This window comes from Capsella rubella, unplaced genomic scaffold (assembly GCF_000375325.1).
Source record: "Capsella rubella cultivar Monte Gargano unplaced genomic scaffold, Caprub1_0 scaffold_6, whole genome shotgun sequence".
Lineage (NCBI taxonomy): Eukaryota > Viridiplantae > Streptophyta > Magnoliopsida > Brassicales > Brassicaceae > Capsella > Capsella rubella.
This window is the reverse complement of record NW_006238918.1, coordinates 7,060,839-7,083,436: the sequence shown is the minus strand read 5'-3', so window position 1 is coordinate 7,083,436 and position 22,598 is coordinate 7,060,839. Positions and strand designations below refer to the sequence as shown.

The 22,598-nt window shown below is 35.5% G+C and overlaps 3 protein-coding genes across 3 annotated transcripts; all 3 read left to right on the top strand.

Annotated features, from left to right (window-relative positions):
* Positions 1-615: 615 nt before the first annotated feature.
* On the top strand, positions 616-3,025 carry LOC17881976 (DNA repair protein RAD51 homolog 1). The gene is made up of 9 exons (XM_006288051.2): positions 616-817; positions 1,272-1,416; positions 1,524-1,634; positions 1,711-1,802; positions 1,935-2,029; positions 2,115-2,228; positions 2,320-2,449; positions 2,533-2,654; positions 2,729-3,025. Exons 1-9 carry the CDS (start codon positions 722-724, stop codon positions 2,850-2,852), a joined length of 1,029 nt encoding a protein of 342 aa, XP_006288113.1. The 5' UTR covers positions 616-721; the 3' UTR covers positions 2,853-3,025.
* Positions 3,026-5,109: 2,084 nt separating this feature from the next.
* Positions 5,110-12,378, top strand: LOC17884373 (phosphoinositide phosphatase SAC4). Its single transcript, XM_006289690.2, has 16 exons — positions 5,110-5,671; positions 5,797-5,998; positions 6,108-6,273; positions 6,460-6,682; positions 7,026-7,102; positions 7,358-7,545; positions 7,637-7,734; positions 7,952-8,085; positions 8,182-8,310; positions 8,629-8,977; positions 9,664-9,785; positions 9,881-9,991; positions 10,498-10,683; positions 10,841-11,017; positions 11,339-11,453; positions 11,850-12,378. The coding sequence occupies exons 1-16, from the start codon at positions 5,570-5,572 to the stop codon at positions 11,955-11,957; spliced, it is 2,487 nt and encodes an 828-aa protein (XP_006289752.1). The 5' UTR covers positions 5,110-5,569; the 3' UTR covers positions 11,958-12,378.
* A 3,805-nt stretch (positions 12,379-16,183) lies between these two features.
* On the top strand, positions 16,184-21,271 carry LOC17882355 (sucrose synthase 1). The gene is made up of 14 exons (XM_006286997.2): positions 16,184-16,288; positions 17,487-17,638; positions 17,741-17,867; positions 17,977-18,128; positions 18,208-18,400; positions 18,481-18,816; positions 18,908-19,003; positions 19,084-19,257; positions 19,345-19,461; positions 19,549-19,715; positions 19,802-20,026; positions 20,109-20,672; positions 20,753-20,891; positions 20,987-21,271. The coding sequence occupies exons 2-14, from the start codon at positions 17,535-17,537 to the stop codon at positions 21,017-21,019; spliced, it is 2,427 nt and encodes an 808-aa protein (XP_006287059.2). The 5' UTR covers positions 16,184-16,288; positions 17,487-17,534; the 3' UTR covers positions 21,020-21,271.
* Positions 21,272-22,598: the final 1,327 nt, after the last annotated feature.

The window sequence follows — 22,598 nt, the reverse complement described above, 5'->3', positions numbered from 1 at the left end:
TTATAGTATTTTCTTAATTTTTATCTAATTTTGAAAATGAATGTGATATTTTGTAATTTTATGGTTAATTTTTTTTTGTTACATACGTTATCATTACAATGTGATTACTAAATTATCATAATTGTGGAAGAGTGAAATTGTGGTGGTTCACGGCTGTTGAACGCTTATATGTCACTTGGATGGCCACAAATATTGTGTTCCAAATCGTTAATTAGAATAATTTATATATATACTAATTTAAAACTAAAAACTGATATGAGAAATAATAATTAGATCAATTTTAAAATTATTTTCATGTATAATTTTATGCAACTTATTGAATATGTACCAAAAATTTAAATTAATATGGTAATTAACTAATTATTAAAAAATGAGGAGGATTTTTGTTTTGTTATTTACTAAAATAGGAAATTGATCTCACTAGCTGTTGACCAAAAAAAAAGATCTCACACTAGCTAGCTGATTAAGTAATGGGCCAAATTAGTTTGGGCCTTAAGAGCCCGAGACGAGCAAGGGAAAGGAAGAAAAGCTAAACCCAAACGGCCAAACGCAATCGAGACTTGTCGAAGAAGCCTTGCCCCCAATCGTCTTGTATAATTTGGTTGTGGCGCTTCTTTCAATTAGTTTTCATTTTCGCCATTTCCCTCCAGTCGCAAGCTCTTCTTTTTTGTTTGCTCTCTCGCTTTCTCTGAGTGCCTTGAATCTGTTCTGACTGAGAGCGATGACGACGATGGAGCAGCGTAGAAACCAGAATGCTGTCCAACAACAAGACGATGAAGAGATCCAGCACGGCCCTTTCCCCGTCGAACAGCTTCAGGTTCAATTTGTTCAGATTTTGTCATTTGTCGTAGAATTTTACCTTCGTGGTGCATAAGCTTCACCAGATCTTGCGTTAATCGAAATGGGTTCGGCTTGAATCCACTAAAGATCTCTGCTTTTTTTATTTTCCCCTACACTGTGTTCGTTTTCGCGATGTGAAATAAGTGTGAATCTGCGCGGGAATTGGGTTTCGCTACAGTCTGTAGAGCAAAAATGTTTTAGGGTTTCGATAAAGTTGACCCTTTTTGGGTTTTTTTTAGACTTAGGCTGATACATGTTCTAGCCGTTCCATTCTGGGCAACTTCTCTCTTGTTGTGTCTCCATTGTCATATAATCTCTCAATTCATTTAATTTGTGATCATAAAGGGAGATGAATTTGTGTTTTTTGTTCTTCTGGTTAGAGTCTTATGCGTTATTTAGTATTTCATCTCTTTAATCCTGCAAAACTTCAGGCGGCAGGTATAGCTTCTGTTGATGTAAAGAAGCTTAGGGATGCTGGTCTCTGTACTGTTGAAGGTGTTGCTTATACTCCAAGGAAGGATCTCTTGCAGATTAAAGGAATCAGTGATGCCAAGGTTGACAAAATCGTAGAAGCAGGTATGTCACATTAATTTTTTTAGCTTTCCTTCTCTGATTAATACATAACACCTCTTTGATACTTTTAGAGTTTATGTGTGTCTTATCTGTGTTTTGTTCTGTGACAGCTTCAAAGCTGGTTCCTCTAGGTTTCACTAGTGCAAGTCAGCTTCATGCCCAGAGACAGGAGATCATTCAGATTACATCTGGATCAAGGGAGCTTGACAAAATTCTTGAAGGTTGGTTCTGAGTATAAGTACATCTTAAAACGGCCGTTTTTACTAATTCCATCTTACTTGGCCATGTTCTCAACAGGAGGAATTGAAACTGGATCCATCACTGAGTTATATGGTGAGTTCCGCTCTGGAAAGACTCAGTTGTGCCATACGCTATGTGTAACTTGTCAAGTAAGAACCCTTTTTCTAAACTTACCTTTTAGCTATTGTTGCTTATATAGCAGTAATGATCTTGAATTTCTTCTTACACTTTCTCAAAACTGAGAAAGATATTCACATTAAGGTTTACATGTTCTATATTAGCTTCCCATGGATCAAGGAGGTGGAGAGGGAAAGGCGATGTACATTGATGCCGAGGGAACATTCAGGCCACAAAGGCTCTTACAGATAGCTGACAGGTATGTTATCTTTGTAACACACGTGAGATAACAAAGGGGTTATTGAGACAGAATAATCTGGAAATAATCAATTAAAATGTTGCAGGTTTGGACTAAATGGAGCTGATGTACTTGAAAATGTTGCCTATGCAAGGGCGTATAATACTGATCATCAGTCAAGGCTTTTGCTTGAAGCAGCATCAATGATGATTGAAACAAGGTGTGCTAAGTTTATTTTTGGTGTTCAGTTCCATTATGTCTACCACGAGAGTGCTAACTGTGAAAGTTATGATTACCGTATTGGCGCACAGGTTTGCTCTCATGATTGTCGATAGTGCTACGGCTCTCTACAGGACAGATTTCTCAGGAAGGGGAGAGCTTTCGGCTCGACAAATGCATCTTGCGAAGTTCTTGAGAAGTCTTCAGAAGTTGGCAGATGAGGTGAACATTCTCAGTAATAGTAACTGTTTCCTTTCCAGAATATCTTTGAGACATCATCCTGAAGTATTCCATCTTGTGTTTAGTTTGGTGTGGCAGTTGTTATAACAAACCAAGTAGTTGCGCAAGTAGATGGTTCAGCTCTTTTTGCTGGTCCCCAATTCAAACCAATTGGTGGAAATATCATGGCTCATGCCACCACAACAAGGTCTGTAATGTTTGCAAATTAGATGAATCCTTGTTAGTTTTTGGGGTCATTGGTAAATTGTGTTTGTTAAACAGGCTGGCGTTGAGGAAAGGAAGAGCAGAGGAGAGAATCTGTAAAGTGATAAGCTCGCCATGCTTGCCAGAAGCAGAAGCTCGATTTCAAATATCTACAGAAGGTGTAACAGATTGCAAGGATTGATGTTTTTGGTCATACAGCGCCTCGCTTCTCTACCTTTTTGCGAACCCTTCACTTGTAATAGATGTCAAATAATCATTTTCTGTCGATCATTGTGTAAGCGTACAAGTAGTTTGATGATAGAGCAAAAAGAGCTTTGTAAGTAGTGTTTTCGGAAGTTGCTACCTTTTCTCTCAGTTTGTGTTTCACAAACGCACAAAAATTACCGTGTCAACCATCATCAATGTTTAACCAAAAGAGTGGTTGTCGTTGATGAGAGAGTTTTTATTCTAGGGAATTTTATGTAAAATGCCACTTTCAAAACTCAAACTTTTAAAACTGCCATTTTCAATTTTGTATTTTGTAAAATGCCATATTCATTTTTATTGTAAAATAAAAAGACAAAAATGCCCTCAAAGAAAGAAGACAAAAAATCTGACATAAACCAATTATGGACATTAATTAATAGACAAGTTTTTTTTTTTGCCGATACTCTTTGCTTTTACTATATACGTATAATGGACAATAAATTAAGAAACAAAAAATGAACATACTACATACATCAGATCTAGTCTATCAACGCACAAATGTGTGATCGAAAGTGTATACCTAGATGGATCATTGATGATATCTTCCATAGATGCATCATTTGTTTTATCTTCTGCTTAATTTCTTGTGGTTTCAAGAAATCTGTAGGATGGACAAGTTTGGTCTACCGATTCTGGTCCACCAGATCTGGTCCATCAGAACTGTTTATGGTCCGCTGTAACTTCTTCACCTGATATGATCCACTGAAGCTGGTTTGCCGGATCTGATACTCCAGAATTGGTCCATCGAAACTGGTCTGTCATATCTCGTCTATCAGATATGGTCTATTGAGACTGGTTATATTCCGCTGGAACTGGAACTGGTCCGCCGGAACTGGAACTGGTCCGCTGGAACTGCAACTGGTCCGCCGGAACTGGTCCACCGGAAATGGTTCGCCGAAACTAGTCTGCCGGAATTGTAGAGAGATTTGTTTGTTGTTGAAGAAAGAAAAGATGAAAGAAGAAGAGAAAGAAAGAAATAAAAAATGAAAGAAGAAGAGAAAGAAAGAGATGAGAAAAAATGAAAGAAAAGAGAGAAAGTTTGAGTGAGAGATATAATTGACATTTTAATAAATTAAAGTGGGTCCTATGGCATTTCTTAGAAGATTGGAATGAAAGTGGCATTTCTTAGAAGAAATGACACTGTTCATGGCAGAGAATACAATTTTATATTACTTACGTTCACTTTATTTTTTTCCTAAAGAAAACTTAATAGAATTTTATTGAATACAAAAAATTAATATGTTGTTTATCATTGTAAAATTATTAATTTATAGAGAAATTTGCATAATTTGTTATTACATTTTAAAATTTCTCTTTAAAAATAAGTTTTGTTCGTTATAAATTTATAAAGAAGATATTTTATAATCAATTACAAATAAGAAAACAATGATCATGTCTAGAAGACAACATCACCATCACAAGTTTTCGATGGAGTGGAATGTTCTAGAATTAATTCTAACACAATTTCATGCAAATTTTAATATATATATATATATATATATTTTTTTTTTTAAAAAAAATTAGTAAGTCATATTTTACTAAATTTTATTTATATTGATAGATTTATACAATATTTAGTATAATTTATAGATAATTAATATCACTATAACCATTTGATGCTTTGTTCCTTGATCATGTTTGTCATTGTACCATCTCAGATAATTATATTTTGTTCTGGTTCATTGACATCATCATCTCCGATATTTAAAACATGATTTGCTAGACCTTTCAATATTTTCAAAAAGAAAAAAAAAAGTTTTGGTTAGAATGAGTCATTCATGATTATAATTGTTATTAGTTAGAATATAAGAATGTGTGTGTTGAAAACAAAAATAATAGTAATAACTCAGCGAAAGTGCACCTATTCCATTAGAGTCCAGACAGCTGTGAGTATAGGCATCGTCACGGGCTCTCTTTTTTTTCTTAATATTAACGGAAAAAATCTAACTTTTTTTTTTTTGTGTTTTTTTAAAATAAAAGAGAGAGAGAGAGAAGAAATTGTGGTGATTGCGTCGTCTTTCTCTCTCTCTTCTTCCCCGATCCAATCTTCTCATTTCTTCTCGACACAAACAAAGAAAACAGCTGAGAAAACTTTTTTTTTATTTCTTCTCAATTTCTCTCTCTCTCTCTCTCTGCTGTATCATAAACCCCTTCTTCCCCCTATCTTCTTCTTCCTCATAATATCAACTTCTCTTTCTTTTGAATTTATCTTCTTCTTCTTCTGTTTCATCTTTTCGATTCTGCGAATCTGAGCTTCTTTCTTCGTTTGTTTTCAGCTTTGGAGTTTTGTGATCTCCGTGATCGGGTGTCTCTTTACTTGCTTACAAAATTTTTGTCTCGCATTTGTTCTTCTCGATTCGATAGCAGTACGAAGAATCACTATAGATTCTGTGTGTGTTCGTTTCCCCGTCGGTTCTAAGCTTTGCTCGATTGTTTGCGCAAGTCTTAGGTGTTTTTGCTTTAAAATCAACGAGCGTCGGCTCTTCCAAGACGTGGTCAAAGTTTTAGAGTATCTTTGATTTGATTTGCGTGTCAATTCAGCATTTTAAGAATTTGGAAATTGGTGAATGCTCCGGCGAGATATTTCTCTGTGCCCAGCGGCTTGGGCGTAGATCTAAATTTATTTTCAAAAGATATTGAAAAATCAGCTATATGACCTCGTCACCGTCAATGGAGAACGGGGGCTCAGCCTCCCCTGTATCATCTGCTCTTCTTGGCTGTATGCAAGAGTTCAAACTCTTCGAGACTCAATCGGTAAATAACAACGAATTCGAGTATTCTCACTGCCATTTCATTGTTTTTTCTTGTCTCCTCAGTCAGCTATGAGATCTGTGGCTCATGGATTGTCACTAAAATGATATGTTTTTTTTTGTTTGCAGAATTTCTACATGATTGGCTGGAATGGTAGTGGAGTGTATAGAATACTAAAGATAGACAGGCTCGATGCGTCTGAGCTTAATATCAGGGAGGATTCCACTGCTTATTCCAAAAAAGAATGCTACGAGTTGCTAAAAAGGATACATGAAGGGAACAAGGCGACGGGTGGACTGAAACTTGTCACTGTTTGTTATGGAATCATTGGTATGTGACTTTGTCTCAAGTTATGTTTACAGGAGGGTAGAATCCGTATATGGTTTTACTTTCCTGCTTTGTTCTCACAATTCTTTTTTCCCCGTTTATGTGCTCTCAGGGTTCATTAAGTTTTTGGGACCATACTACATGCTTCTTATAACTGAAAGAAGAGAGATTGGTGAAATTTGTGGTCACATTGTTTATGAAGTGTCAAAAAGTGAGACAATTGCATTGCAAAACTCTAGCGTGCTTAGCAACATTGCATTTTCGAGAGACGAGAACAGGTATGTTGATATATCTTTTGCTACGTTATGCGCATATATTTCAATCCCATTGCTAAAGAATAGTTCTGTTTGGTGAAAGAAAGTGCACGTCTTTAGTAAAATTGCAGCTTTCCACCCATTTTATGAACTGAAGTCATTTAACCCTTAAGTTTCTCTATCTGGTGTTTCCCACTTGTTTATAAACAGGTACAAGAGACTCCTGTGTATGGTGGACCTTACAAAAGACTTCTTTTTCAGCTATTCGTACAATATAATGCGAAGCTTCCAGAAAAATATATGCGACCATGAGAGTGGAGGTACTCTCTATAAGAAAATGTTTGTGTGGAATGAATTCTTGACTCGGGGAACCCGACATCTTCTTCGGAATACCCTGTGGACTGTAGCATTGGTGTATGGTTTTTTTAAGCAGGTGAGATTTGTATGTTTTTCTGCACCTCACTTACTACTAGAGAAAAGAAAGTTTGCCCAAATTCAAATACCACTTTTTCTTCTTACTCACAGTAGTAGTCATGTTATTTGTGTATCATTTTCTTTGGGTTACCTAAATTATGTCTTCTCTTGCCCAAAGGTCTAGAAAGTAGCTTTTTGTCTCACATGCAAAGTTTAATAGTTATGTATCAACTTTATATTCTTGAACGTGCTATTTAAGATTCAGCTATGATACTCTTCCATCTCCATTCTCAAATATCTTGAGAGTCTCACAGTACTGTTTAGATTTATGGATGCTCAAACTTGTTTTGCTGTGAATGTAGACAACACTCTCTGAAGCCGGACGGAATTTCAAACTCACTCTTATTGCTAGGCGTTCTCGCCATAATGCTGGAACCAGGTATCCGATTTCATTACTCCATAGTTTCCGTTTCTGTGGTATCATGACTACTATAACTCGTTCTGTATTCTAACCTGTACATAAAATAAGTTCAAATAAATCCCACACTGATAATCACATAAGAATACATGCGCTAGCATTGTGCAATATATGTAGATCCAGGGTTCTTCCAGCATTAATGAGAGTTAAACTAGACATTTTTACTTCAGCTGGTTATTATAATTCTTTTTTCTAAACACTCCCATTTGATTTTAGGTACTTAAAACGCGGAATAAACGAAAGTGGCAATGTTGCTAACGATGTGGAAACAGAGCAGATAGTGTCAGAGGACGTTCCTGCAGACTGTCCCATGCAAATAAGTTCTGTTGTACAGAATCGTGGCTCAATCCCTCTATTCTGGTCACAAGAGACCTCACGGATGAAAGTTAAGCCTGATATAGTATGTAAGTGTCATCCATACTAAATATACTGCGTGGTCATCTCTCTCCATCCCTCTCTTTTCTTTGTGTTTGAACATCTCAATGTCAATCTCAGTGTCAAAAAGGGACCTGAACTATGAGGCAACTAGACTTCACTTTGAAAACCTTGTGGAGCGATATGGAATCCCCATCATCATTCTGAACTTGATCAAGGTACGTTGCCTAATGTACTTTTTTCACGTTCTTATTATCTTACACGCCTAAATCATCACTCCCCTGGGTACTTTTTGTATTAGCAAGTGATGCATCTTCTTACACCGTAATCTAGTTAAACTATCATTGAAATGAACTACTGTATGTGCATTATACTTTGATGCTCTCACACTTCAAGCTTTTACTGATGTCTCCTGTGACTTTTGACAATCAATAGACCAAAGAGAGGAAACCCAGGGAGTCGATTCTCCGGGCAGAGTTTGCTAATGCAATTGACTTTATAAACAAAGATCTGCCAGAAGAAAATCGGCTTAGATTCCTCCACTGGGATTTGCACAAACATTTTCACAGGTATCCAATTACGTTCCAGCTGCTTCAAATGATGAAATATCTATCAATACATTTTTCTATAAAACCAGTTTTCTCTCTTCTTTGTCTTTATTTCAGCAAAACGGAAAATGTATTGGCACTTCTTGGAAAAGTAGCTGCCTGTGCATTGATGTTAACAGGTTTCTTTTATTATCAACTTACACCAGCCATGAAGCTTGAGGGTTATATGAGCTTGTCTTCTTCTGAGTAAGCCTCTTTGCTTGAGTTCCTGTAACATGTTTATCATAGAAATTCTTCTCCAATTTATATGTTGCAGTTAGTTTTTAAGATGAACCTTTTCAAAGTAGTACATGGAAGTATTCTCCTAGTTTAAAAGTCTTTTCGTGGTTATCTTCCTGCCAATGTGGAGAACTTATTAAGTGTCACCAATTATCCATTATTTTTCTTACTCTGTGAAAATTGGTAAATAGCATACATCAATTACTTGGTGGAAAATGATGCTAAAATTTTTCTATTAGAAAATTTATAGTAACCACTTATAGTCCTAATGTCTTAAAATTGCAGTGCCGATATGTCTCCACATAATAGTTCTGATGATGATAGTGGGGAATATGATTCCTTAGAGAAGAATTTTCGCCAAAACCAGAATGCTGCAAATGGCGATTATAGTAAGCCTATTAAGCTCCAGAGGGGAGTGCTGAGGACCAATTGCATAGATTGCCTTGATCGTACAAATGTTGCCCAATATGCATATGGTTGGGCTGCTTTAGGGCAACAACTTCATGCTTTAGGAATTAGAGATGCTCCAACTATAGAACTTGATGATCCTTTGTCTAGTACTTTAATGGGGTTATACGAGAGAATGGGAGACACACTAGCTTACCAATATGGTGGATCTGCAGCCCACAATAAGGTAATTCTATTTTTTACTTTATTTGTATAAGTTTGGGCACTGTCATATTCATATTAAATCTTCTGCTAGAGACAGTTAGTTGATACTAAATTCTGGGTTGTTAATTATGTACAAAATAGATTCCATTTTAGTCTCAGTTAGGAACGATTCATGACTGGTTCCATGAGATGAAATATATCCCTTTTCTCTTCAACAGTTTTTGTTATTCGGAATTAAATAACAAGCGTTGCCTTTTTAAAAATAAATGTAAGCTCATGAAAATCTAGTTTCATGCATGCTGATACACCATCTCTTAGATATGAACCTGTCTGTAATTGACACTTTTCAACTGACATTATTCTTATTATGATCGGATTCTTAAGTTAGAAGCAGCATGTAGATAATAAGTAAATATTAGAATGGTATTTCTCATAAAACGTGTGGTTTTTATCATTTCGATGATATTGGTCTTTGATGCACAAGAATACGAGGGACCCTTGCTATGTCACCCATGTTATATCTCAATCACAATTATCTTATTTCGCAAAAGGATATCGGACGTCAGTCAAAATTCCTTTTGTAATCTGTCTCATTATCCTGCACTGAATTATGATGTTTCGATCCTCTGCAGCCGACTCAAGTTATAATTTAGTTCACTTTTGTTGGATACACTTTGTTGATTCCTAGAATTTTCTCGTGTGCGATAGGTTTTTAGTGAGAGGCGAGGTCAGTGGAGAGCAGCAACCCAGTCACAAGAGTTCTTGAGGACTCTGCAACGTTATTATAATAACGCATATATGGATGCGGATAAACAAGATGCCATTAATATGTAAACTTGTCTCTGCCACTCTCTCGTATGTATCCCTGTTATGCGATGATCTCCCAGAGTCTTACAGAAATTCTTTGGGCCTTTTATGTATGCAGATTTCTTGGTACTTTCCGGCCTGAACAAGGGAGGCAGGCGGTTTGGGAGTTGCGTTCAGATTCCCACTCTAATGGACGAAGTGGAGAGATAAACATGGGGGAAGATGAAAGGTAGGTTTGGTGACTGCAAAATTGGATTTCAGAGATTCCTATAATTAGCATATAAAATTTGTTGCTTCCATGTTGGTAGAAAGGTTTTGACAGTTCCATTTTCTTCTTTAGACATATTTTGATGATTGCATGAGTTATACAAATTTGAAAAAATATGCTCTACGTATTTTGACATTGTCCGTTCACTGGAATGTTATATCTCCACCGTAACTTCTAATTTAGATCCTGTGAAACTGTTGTGGCCCTAATCATATAAAATTATCATATGATTTAGACACAAGGCGGTTGGGGCTTTTGTTATAGACTTATGGAGTCATGGGAAACTAGGATTGGTTTAATAACTGCGTTGAACTACCTTAATCTGTACTCTCTACATGTTGGATTTGCTCTCTTTTTTTTGGTATATAGATATTTCATCTTTATTAGCCTCGTCTATAAGTGCACAAAAATATTTCGACTTTGTTTCGCTACATCTACGATCATAGCTCTTATTACCATGTTTCCAGGTTTCTTGTGAAGAGGTGCTTATCAGATGGAAATATTCTCCATGAAAGTCACACTCCGATGTCTGCAATGAGTAGAAAGAATGAAAGCATGTCACATAAAGGCTTTGTGTCGTCACACCAAGTAACTCATATAATTTCAGAGTCATCACCAGATATGCCAGCTGCCGGTGATGTAACATTATCGAGGTTTGTTCAAATCTTTGTAGCATTTTTTCTTCATTATAGCTCATATATTCATGAGGTGGTTGTTTTTATGCTTCATGTAGTGATTTTGTGTGTGCTAGTACATAGTAAGATTTGTCTCTCTTCTTGGTCTTAAAATTCAGCTATAACATCTTTGTAGGTGTACTCCGTCAAGGCCTAGCACATATTTTTTTGGAGATGCCCAAAAGGTTCAGTATAATGGTAGTAGCTCCATTTACTTGTCTGAGCAAGAAGATATGTCTAGTGTCTCAAATTTCGTTGATATTGAGTGGCTTTCGTCGTCAGAAAATCTATGTGAGAACGATCAATTGTCCAGGTAAAATTACTATGCATTTAAGAGATTAATTTACGTTTAAGTCGTCAATGGAGGAACCAAATCTCGTTACATAGAAGTATAATTTTTTTACATCAATAGCATTTATCTGCCATCTATCTAAAACTCAGTTGATTATGTTCCGTCCAAAAATGTCAAACTAAAATTTTTAAATGTCCATCTGCGTAGGCTTTTTATTCACCATTTTGACTAATAGAACAACAATAGCCTATTCCCATGAGTGATCAACAGTTTTTCTAATCATGATTTAGTCAATTATCTTACGTATAAGGTAAGGAAATTCACATTGCGTTCTTTTGGCAGGCCGTCAGCGGTTACAATATATTCAACCGCCGAGATATCTTCATCAGAAAATATTGTGGCTGAAAGAAAACAAACGACGCTAGCTATGAACAAGAGTGGATCAAGCAGCAGGAAGGTCAGTTTTTATATACTACTTTTACATATATCTCCCTAGCAAGTTATGTACAGTGAGAGTCGTTGTTAGTGTTACTTGAATAAGCATGCCTGACGTCCTTTCTGACATCTAGCTCATACCATTGGCTAAAACTAGAATCACGGAAGTTAGTCTTTAACGAGTTCAGATTGGATACTGATGCTAGAATAAGATTTAACTAGCAGAGGATATCTAATAGCTGAACCTGTCAGGCTGTCACAAATAAACGGATTTTTACTCCTATTTACGAATTTTTCGGGTGAAGAATTTCAGCAGTGATTTTTATATGATCTCACTGTACGCGATGGATTGAAAGTCATATATTGTCATTTGGTTACTTCACTTGAAACTTAAACGAAGTTGTTGTTTCCTTGGCAGGGAAAAGAACCTATGGGAGCCGAGCAATCTGTACACACGACGATTCGCGATGATTTCCCAGACAGCTTCAAGCAATGGGTAGCGTACGGGGAAGCACTCTGCCATTGAAAGATCTCTCAACCGTCCATATCCAACAAGAACATATTTTACCTTCACCATACTTAAGGTCTTCTGGACATTTGGGTATTACGGTACAAACATGGAGAAGCGACTGGTAGAGAGATTCGCAGTACCATGTATTTGATATTTCTCAGTGACAGACTGACGACCGATACGATCAACACAGATGAGAACTATTAAGAGGAGCAAATACTAAAGTAGCCGAGAAGTTTTGAGTTTGCAGTCTTGCAGAGAAAATAAAAGGGAAATTTCATGTTTAAGGGGAGAAACTTGTGATATAGCCTGAGGCTAATGTTAGGGTCTATTATATATTTTTGTTTGAGGTCTGTTGTAAATATATATATGTTTGGTTTTAAACCCATCATATAAGCTCTGTTCTGTTAAAAAAATAAATCCATTTTTATCATCTGTTGTTGGCATAGACACGCACCTGCTCTTATGTAGAGAGATATTGCTGGCCTGCCATCTCATTGGTTTTAGAACTAATCTTCAAATTGTTGAGAGGATCTCTCTGCCCTTGTCCTTAGTTTTGGTGTTGAACCAACAAAGTTGCAAATTGTTACGAAAACTTTCAAGGACTCGCATTGCCTAAATAAATGCTGTTCCGTCAAAATTAAATCAGACCAGATGATTTGTCTTTTTGAATAACATATACAGAAACTGTTTGATGTGAATGATGTTGCAGAACATTATTATTTGTTTGTTTTTCATTGTTCCTTAAAGAGACAGATTCCTAATTCTTCTATCCCTATTATTTCAAATTTATATTAAAGAAAAGATTGTCCTTGATATAGAGAAACGCTAGAACGACACTCGAAGATAAAACCAAAGCAGTACAGTATTATTATTTTCTCTAGTCTTATATTCCGAAGGAATATTTTCAGCATGTATCATGTGAGGAAACTGAATAAAAAAGGAGTTAAGAACCAGATGTAAGTATGAAGATGATTCTCATAGCTTCTGTGAAATGCTAGAAGTTCTAGAACACAAAAAAAAACATATCATAAACACACGTAAGGTGAGAGAAACAAATCTGACACATGGATTTGTCTCTGACGAAATATATACATTGTCTAGATCATGTTATCATATGCATTATGCAATGTCATACATATTTGCGTCTTTTGATGAATAGAAAAATGCGAACACTCCAATTTTAAAGAAAGAAAGAAAGAAAAAAACAAACATGCATGATAGATATGAGATAGATATATCGTGGTTTGTTCAAGAAAATGATGGATGATTGAATATAGCAAAAACCCTTTATACTATTTTGTTGTTGCTTGAACCTGTAATGATCTATTCCTGAAAATTAGGCAAACCTAATGGAAAATCATGTAACGTTTGACAACTACCTAAATATCAAATAGAAACTTCATATTTTCGATTAAAATGATGAAGATGATGGTTGGAACAAAAATGGTAAAAAAATATCAATTCAAAATTTGGTAAAATATCTAATTTAACATAGTTTTACCTCATACTATTATTTTAATATGTCAAAATGACTCTTGTCATGAAACAAAGTATATATGTACTTCATATTTCTTCCCAAAAAAAAAAAATGTTTGTCATATAAAGTTTTGATACAAATACACTTGTTTACTTGAATAATTCTTCATTTTTTTACTGTTTATCGTAATTATTTCGCTCCAAAAGAAAAGAAAAGAGAAAAATGTTAACCGAAAATTTTCGTAACACTTAAAAAAAAACTTAAGATGTTTTCTTGGTTAGTTAAGAATTTTATTCGTCCAACAAGCTAAAAATTAGTTCAAACAAACTAAAAGATTAGTTGAATCGTAAAATATTGATTTGAAAGATTACTACCGTAAATTAATCAATTAACTTACATTATGCAATTTACACAGAGGCCCACAATAAAAAAAAAGTTGCTCTCTCGTAACATTCATCGAAACATAATGATTCAATCTATACCTTTAAATATGTGAGAGGGTTGGGTGGGAAACTCTATTGCTAATTGGCATTTAGGCAAATTAGCCCAAAATGTCATTATGATTCAATAGCAAAGCATCACTTTATAAAGATTTGTTCTACTCCTTCGACATTTGAGTTTTTTTTTTTTTTCAGTTTACACAGTTCACACAAAATGTTAGAAAGAACATAAAATTTGAAACAAAATTAGAAAGTGAAAAAATGTGAAATATGAAAGATAAATGAAAGGTGTTAATGGGTAGAGAAAAAAATAGATTTATCTATCTACCCATCCTTCATCTAAATTCTTTGCACGACGAGACAGACACATACCGCTTTCACCAACCTCAAAAGTCAAAACCATCCCACAGATTATATAACAGTGGACTGTGGTTAGTGGACCAAAAAACTATTACTTTTTACGTACGAAACTGAATTAATCAAATCGTTATTGGACACTCTTAATACAAAATTATTATAACACAAACTCAACTTTGTTGTTTCATTTTATCCAAAGTCGGTGGAAAGCCACGTCACAATCAACCATTGCTATTTGCCTCGTCCTGGTCTTGGCCCTCCTGTTTTGTGTGTTTGGTAGTAGCTCCTAGATTCACTAATACCGTCGGTCCACGTGAAAACTCTCCTTCTACTCCGGCGACACGTGGTCGTATACCACCAAATTGGGGTTATGCATACAAAAGGAGTATGGACAAACCATTTTACAATTTTTGTGTTTATTATGTCTCCAAGTAGTGCTTCCCATCAAAACAAATAATATTCAGTACTGGCCAATGGTATAATTAATAACTTAGCAAATGGATGTGACAAAACCATATATAAAAGTGTCCCTTCTGGAACTTCCGATAAAACTGGATTACAAACCATTAACGGAATTTTATTAAAACCGGAACACAATAATGGTGCTACTGAAATAAATTTGTTAAAAGAGATTTTATTTTCAAGCAAAGTGATTTTGACACTACCGTTGAATATCATATCACAAAAACATATATATTTTACAGAAAATAAAATATAAAAAACTAATTTTAATAGGTAAACTAGTGAGTTTTAATTCTTGTGAGTTAGACATAAATCATTCCATCAAACATATGATAACAAAAAAAAAGGGTGATAACTTATAAAAAGTAATAGAAAATATGTGGAATCACGTGGAAAAGTTATATAGTATATTTCATTTATATGGGTTACTATCATTAATCATCAGTAATATTTTTCAAGTCGCACCTAGAAATGGTTAGATACGGACAAAGCTGTTCATGGATCAATGAGTTTAACTCGATTCTGTAAGACCTAACTAGAAATGTCTGTTCATGGATCAATGAGTCTAACTCGATTCTGTAAGACCTAACTAGAAATGTTTGTTCATGGATCAATGAGTCTAACTCGATTCTCTAAGACCTAACTAGAAATATTTGTTCATGGACCAATGAGTCTAACTCGATTCTGTAAGACCTAACTAGAAAACTACGTATGCAAAAAAGTACGATGCTAGCTTCCGGTAATTGCAGAGTGATCATTGTCACGTCCGTCTCTGTAATGTCGTACTAAATGTATACTGTACACACATCAATTTTGTTACTATGCCATACTTTTTAGAGTTTAGATGATGAGTTTTAGTTATTGTTTTCCTTATATGATTTTTAGTGAGCTATTTTCCCATCCATTCTTCTAAAGTCATAAAATATATGAGAACCAGTTAACATAAAAATACTTTTTGCATTTATTCACAATGAAATATAAGCTAATACTTGTACTTATCATATTTTTAGTCGAAAATTTTCAACCAAAACGTTTATTACAATGTTTCCATTAATTGAGTCAAATTTACGTAAGTTTGAAAAAGTTTGGTTTTTATTTTTATGATATGGCAAACTATTTCTCATTGTGGTTTTAAATATTCTGTGTGTGTGTGTGTAAAAACTATTTTCTTATTTGTCAAGTATTTGATAGATAGATAGATAGATAGATAGATATCATTATTAGCATTTATGTAAATGTTTAGTTAATCCAAAAAAAGTTTAGTTAATCCGATATCTTGTCTATTTAAGGGGGTAGTGGATTATACAATTAAGGAATTAGGAAATATACACAATTCCAGAACTTTCTCCATTTCCTAAAATGCCCTTTACATTGGACTCTTAAAATCCATAAATTTTATATATTATAGTATTTTCTGGGTTTGGAGCCCAAGAAATGAAAACGTAAAACGAAACAGAGGAAGTAATGATTCATTTGATCAACTTTACCAAAATTTACATCCAAGCTTTAAGAAATCGTTCTCTTCTCTCTATAAATCTGAAAACATATTGAACGTAAACTTCATATCATAGCTCTCTCACTCAAACCACTTCTCTACTACAGTCCAGGTTCTCTTCTTCTTTTAAATTTTTTTGTCTATTGCATTATTTTTTAAAAAAACCATGTTAGCAGAACAAGAATTTGTTTTCTTCTTTGTTTATGTTTCTGGAGAAAGAAAAGATGAAACAAACAACAACTTGTCCCTTTCCTTAGAAAATTCTTGCCTGAAAAATCTCTGGTTGAAATAAACAACAAAACACCTTTTATATTCTTAAGAACCAGTCGTGCTTTGTATTCTATTTTCTCGCTTTCTTTTTTTTTAAAAAAAAATAAAAATTTCTAGGAATATAGAATTTTTCCAGCTGTGTTGCAAAATAAAAAGAATATATAAAGTCCAACATTTTCTTTAATTTAACTAAACATTTTCGGAAAATTCTTTTGCATTATAAATCATGTTTTTTTTTTTGAAAAGAAATACTCCAAATATGGAATCCACTATAGAGACATTTTTTTGACGGTTCAAGAAACTAAAAATATATAGGGATGTTTTTTAGTTTTTTCTTTAGTTTTGCCCATCAATTATAATGTCTTTTAATGTTATTGTATGACGTGTACCAGGATTCTTATATTTGTCTTTATTTTATAAATGTATACTAGCATCCACTTTTCTTTTATATGAGTCACGCTTTGGATTTAATAAATTTGACAAAGATGTTTTTGTTGTAAAAAAAGATTCGTAATCACACACACACCTATTGCTTTTACAAAATGGATGGTGGATAGAAGAAATGTTTTTAACGAAACTAATACTTATGAGTTTTGAGATGGATAAGATTGTTCTCAGAACCATCATTTTCCATTTTGTAAAACGTCAAATTCTATGTCGGCTCGAGTTATATTTTTAATGGTCTATTGAAAACTTAGGATCCCTAAATAAGTTTTTAAATACAAACGAATACTGATTCTGGTTTCGCCATGTGTACATGTAGAGGTCCAAGTTCTTGAATATAATAATATAACCTGACCTTGTAGTGTAGGCTTGTTTCGTAATAACTTTGGACTCTTTAAGGTTAAAAGAGTCACGCCTTGGAATAAGTTTTTCTTTGACTTTTAGTTATAATATCTTTGACGTTTATATAATATCTAAAGTCTATAGTTTTCCTTTTCTTTATATATGTCATATGATATGAATGTGGAAAACACAAAGACTTCATCCTTTATTACTTTCATCAAATCTTATTATTTCATCTCTCTCTCGCTCTGCAGTTTACAAAAGAAGCTTTTCACTGTTTCTGCGTCTCTCTTTTTGGATCAATGGCAAACGCTGAACGCATGATAACGCGCGTCCACAGCCAACGTGAGCGTTTGAACGAAACGCTTGTTTCTGAGAGGAACGAAGTCCTTGCCTTGCTTTCCAGGTTTATTTTCCATTGATCACCTTTTCTTATGGCTTTTGTTGACTGTTTAAAGATATATGAAAAGAGTTTAATCACTTCACATGATTTTTTTCTTTTTTGTAGGGTTGAAGCCAAAGGTAAAGGTATATTGCAACAAAACCAGATCATTGCTGAATTCGAGGCTTTGCCTGAACAAACCCAGAAGAAACTTGAAGGTGGTGCTTTTTTCGACCTTCTCAAATCCACTCAGGTACATTTCAGATACTATACTCAACAATCTTCAAATGGGTTGTGAAAAGTTTTGATCTTTTTTAGAAAATTAAAGTTGCTACCTTTTTTTATGGTTGGGTAAAAAACAGGAAGCAATTGTATTGCCACCATGGGTTGCTCTTGCCGTGAGGCCAAGGCCTGGTGTTTGGGAATACTTAAGAGTTAATCTCCATGCTCTCGTCGTTGAGGAGCTTCAACCTTCTGAGTTTCTTCACTTCAAGGAAGAACTCGTTGATGGAGTGTATGTAACCATTGCTAACTTCCAATTCTGTTTTTTTATCTACCTCTCTATTCTTAAAAAATGTCATTTTTAATTGCAGTAAGAATGGTGATTTCACTCTTGAGCTTGATTTCGAGCCATTCAATGCGTCTTTTCCTCGTCCAACGCTCCACAAATACATTGGAGATGGTGTTGAGTTCCTCAACCGTCACCTCTCGGCTAAGCTCTTCCATGACAAGGAGAGCTTGCTTCCATTGCTAAAGTTCCTTCGTCTACACAGCCACCAGGGCAAGGTATTGATCAAAACCCCTTCAAATCTTCTTCTCACTTAAACCCTGGATCTTGTTTGAATAATTTGTGCTTTGTTGTGTAGAGTTTAATGTTGAGCGAGAAGATTCAAAACCTCAACAGACTGCAACACGTCTTGAGGAAAGCAGAGGAGTACCTGGCAGAGCTTAAGCCTGAAACACCGTATGAAGATTTTGAGGCCAAATTTGAGGAGATTGGTCTCGAGAGGGGATGGGGAGACAATGCTGAGCGTGTCCTTGACATGATCCGTCTTCTTCTGGACCTTCTTGAGGCGCCTGACCCTTGCACTCTTGAGAGTTTTCTTGGAAGAGTCCCGATGGTGTTCAACGTCGTGATCCTCTCTCCACATGGTTACTTTGCTCAGGACAATGTTCTTGGTTACCCTGACACTGGTGGTCAGGTCAGGACCATTCTCTTCCTCTTCTTCTAGTAAAGATACACTTTCTTGTTATGTTTTCATGTATGAGCTTAATTTTTTTGTGATCTTGCAGGTTGTTTACATTCTGGATCAAGTTCGTGCCCTTGAGACAGAGATGCTCCAACGTATTAAGCAACAAGGACTCAACATTAAACCAAGAATTCTAATTGTAAGCTCTCAGCTATATTGCTTCAATCTTGGATTCTTGCTGATGTCTAAATCTCACCATGTGTTTTGGTTCTGTTGCAGCTTACTCGACTCCTACCTGATGCAGTAGGAACCACATGTGGTGAACGTCTCGAGAGAGTTTATGAATCTGAGTACTGTGATATTCTCCGTGTGCCCTTCAGAACAGAGGAGGGTATTCTTCGCAAATGGATCTCAAGATTTGAAGTCTGGCCATATCTAGAGACTTACGCTGAGGTGAAGTATACTCATCCTCTTTCTCTAAAACTGTGTTCTGTTTGCCACTTTAAGACTAAACCTGATGAACTTCTCTTGCTGTTTCAGGATGCTGCCGTTGAGCTATCGAAAGAACTGGACGGCAAGCCTGACCTTATCATTGGTAACTACAGTGATGGAAACCTTGTTGCCTCTTTATTGGCACACAAACTTGGTGTTACTCAGGTTTGTTTTTTTTAATTTAACATTTCATAACCATCTAATGAAATAAGTCAGGTGTCAAGATAATATATTTTGAATGATCTCTTATAGTGTACCATTGCTCACGCTCTGGAGAAAACTAAGTATCCAGATTCTGACATCTACTGGAAGAAGCTTGACGAGAAGTACCATTTCTCCTGCCAGTTCACTGCGGATATTTTTGCAATGAACCACACTGATTTCATCATCACCAGTACATTCCAAGAAATTGCTGGAAGGTAAAGAGATTGATTGAAGGAGACATATGAATAGTTTCAGAGAAATGGTTTCCTCATAAGAAATGTCTTCTTTACTCATTTTGCAGCAAAGAGACTGTTGGGCAGTATGAGAGTCACACGGCCTTTACTCTTCCTGGATTATACCGAGTTGTTCACGGGATTGATGTGTTTGATCCTAAGTTCAACATTGTCTCCCCGGGGGCTGATATGAGTATCTACTTCCCTTACACTGAGGAGAAGCGTAGATTGACTAAATTCCACTCTGAGATCGAGGAGCTCCTCTACAGCGATGTTGAGAACGAGGAACACCTGTAAGCTTTTTGTGACTCTTTATGTTTATCTTTAACTTTTTTTTATTGTAGCTTTAATCTTTTTGTTCCTCTTGTGAAACAGATGTGTGCTCAAGGACAAGAAGAAGCCGATCCTCTTCACGATGGCTAGGCTTGACCGTGTCAAGAACTTGTCAGGTCTTGTTGAGTGGTACGGGAAGAACACTCGCCTGCGTGAGCTGGCTAACTTGGTGGTTGTGGGAGGAGACAGGAGGAAAGAATCAAAGGACAACGAAGAGAAGGCTGAGATGAAGAAAATGTATGATCTCATTGAGAAATACAAGCTGAACGGTCAGTTCCGATGGATCTCCTCCCAGATGGACCGGGTTAGGAATGGTGAGCTGTACCGGTACATCTGTGACACCAAGGGTGCGTTTGTGCAACCTGCATTGTATGAAGCCTTTGGGTTGACTGTTGTGGAGGCAATGACCTGTGGGCTACCAACTTTTGCCACTTGCAAAGGTGGTCCTGCTGAGATCATTGTGCACGGCAAATCCGGGTTCCACATTGACCCTTACCACGGTGATCAGGCTGCTGATACTCTTGCTGATTTCTTCACCAAGTGTAAGGAAGATCCATCTCACTGGGATGAAATCTCACTAGGAGGGCTTCAGAGGATCGAGGAGAAGTAAAAACAACTCACAATTCCTTGTATAATTCACTTAGATTCTCAAGATTAGCTTTACTCATCTTTTGTGGGTTTTGCAGATACACCTGGCAGATATACTCACAGAGGCTCCTGACACTAACTGGTGTGTATGGATTCTGGAAGCATGTTTCGAACCTTGACCGTCTTGAGGCTCGCCGTTACCTTGAAATGTTCTATGCATTAAAGTACCGCCCATTGGTATGCATTCTTGAAACCCTTCTAGTGTCCAAAAGAACTGGAACTTTTGTTGGTCTCTAACGCCATATCTCAACTCTTTTCTTTGTGTCCTATAGGCTCAGGCTGTACCTCTTGCTCAGGATGATTAAAGAGAAGAAGAGAAAAGACTCGGAACCAGTAAAGAGTTTGAAGAGAGTGGTTTCCGGTGTTTGAAGAATAAAACAATATCTCCATTTGATTCTTATTATCATTCGGATTTGGGCACGCTTCTGTGTTCCTCTGCTTCTTTGTTATTTTCCATCCTTTGTCATTGTTTTCCTTTGCCTCTACGGCATTGCTTTGAATTCTGTCTGTTGGGAGATTTCCCTGCTAATTGAAGTAAAAATTTCGATTTTTCTATCTTGAAATTGGCTTCTGCATATTCCTGCAACCAAAGATAATGACAGATATAATCTATAAACAATATCAATACTGTTAGAGTTGGGCTTAGTTTTAGGCTTTGGACATTCTTGAACAAACTGTTCAACCTAACAATGATGGATCTTCAATGGGCTTTGCAGTTAAACTTACCCACTTGGGTTGTTGTTACAAGATAAAATGGCTAGACTAATTAGGAGAACACATATTAGTATTTGCTCCCAAGTTTTTTTTTGGTGCACCTATTTTCTATCTAGTTCTTTAATCTTTGTTTCTCTTTATTTTAGACAACACAATAACTTTTAAGCAACCTATGACACCTTTCATATAGTAAAAAAATGCTATTGATGTAGCTAAAGACTCTTTAGCAAAACAGAACTTGGGATATTAATTCTCTTGTTAGCTTCGAATAATGTGTGAATTGTCTCAAAAATGGCTCTTTTTACGATCAAATATAAGCTTGGTTTTTCAGTGGAGTATTTGGAGTAGTATTTTACTCAGTTGGTTAGCTTGAACGTTGTTAGAGTTGGTTTAGTGAGTTATGAACTTGATTTTGCATATACGGAGACAAGCGACTTTGACTAACTAATGAAACAGAACTTTTTTGGCATCATTTTACTCTTCCTTTTAACAATCGTGAACACATAACATGATAACTCACGCCTACTGTCACCCGTAGAGGTGCATACAACTTGTATTCATCTACAAATGTTACTGTTCTTGATCCAAATTGCTGCACAATCAATAATTCACAAATGTATTAAGAGTGTCAAGTGGAGACGCATAAGTCAATATACACCAACTAGTTGCACATGTCTTTCTTGTTTGGTATGGTTGACGATGGTCGATTTTTCTCACATGTATAGTGCAACAATCTTTGTAACAAGCAGGATTTTCATGTCGATGTTTATATAATATATGTTTGTGGAAACAACTCACTACAAGAAAAAGAGTAAATTGTATCACTTAAATAGTATCATTCAAACAAATGATTTTAATTTAAATTATTTATTGATAAATGATACAAAATATGTGGTTCAACATCAATTATTATAATTGATGTTATAATTGAAATGTTTGACATCGATTCAGTTTAAATGATATAAATTTATATTGGTTTGCATCATTTCAAAAATATTGATGGAAAAATATGAAAACACATCAATTACTTAACTGATGTATTTACAATTTTATTTACATCACTTAAAAAATGATACAAAATTAACATCACTTTTAAAAATGATACATTTTTTATTAATTGGTATCACACAAAAAAATTGATACAAATATATTAATCCACATCAGTTATTT

Excerpts from the sequence above, each read along its gene's own strand:
- LOC17881976 (XM_006288051.2), top strand. The coding sequence starts at position 722 with ATGACGACGATGGAGCAGCGTAGAAACCAGAATGCTGTCCAACAACAA. Across the intron at positions 818-1,271 it reads TCCCCGTCGAACAGCTTCAG|GCGGCAGGTATAGCTTCTGT; the intron begins GTTCAATTTGTT and ends GCAAAACTTCAG. Across the intron at positions 2,655-2,728 it reads GCTCATGCCACCACAACAAG|GCTGGCGTTGAGGAAAGGAA; the intron begins GTCTGTAATGTT and ends TTTGTTAAACAG.
- LOC17884373 (XM_006289690.2), top strand. The coding sequence starts at position 5,570 with ATGACCTCGTCACCGTCAATGGAGAACGGGGGCTCAGCCTCCCCTGTA. Across the intron at positions 6,683-7,025 it reads TGTATGGTTTTTTTAAGCAG|ACAACACTCTCTGAAGCCGG; the intron begins GTGAGATTTGTA and ends CTGTGAATGTAG. Across the intron at positions 11,018-11,338 it reads GAGAACGATCAATTGTCCAG|GCCGTCAGCGGTTACAATAT; the intron begins GTAAAATTACTA and ends TTCTTTTGGCAG.
- LOC17882355 (XM_006286997.2), top strand. The coding sequence starts at position 17,535 with ATGGCAAACGCTGAACGCATGATAACGCGCGTCCACAGCCAACGTGAG. Across the intron at positions 19,258-19,344 it reads ATCTAGAGACTTACGCTGAG|GATGCTGCCGTTGAGCTATC; the intron begins GTGAAGTATACT and ends TTGCTGTTTCAG. Across the intron at positions 20,673-20,752 it reads CTTCAGAGGATCGAGGAGAA|ATACACCTGGCAGATATACT; the intron begins GTAAAAACAACT and ends TGGGTTTTGCAG.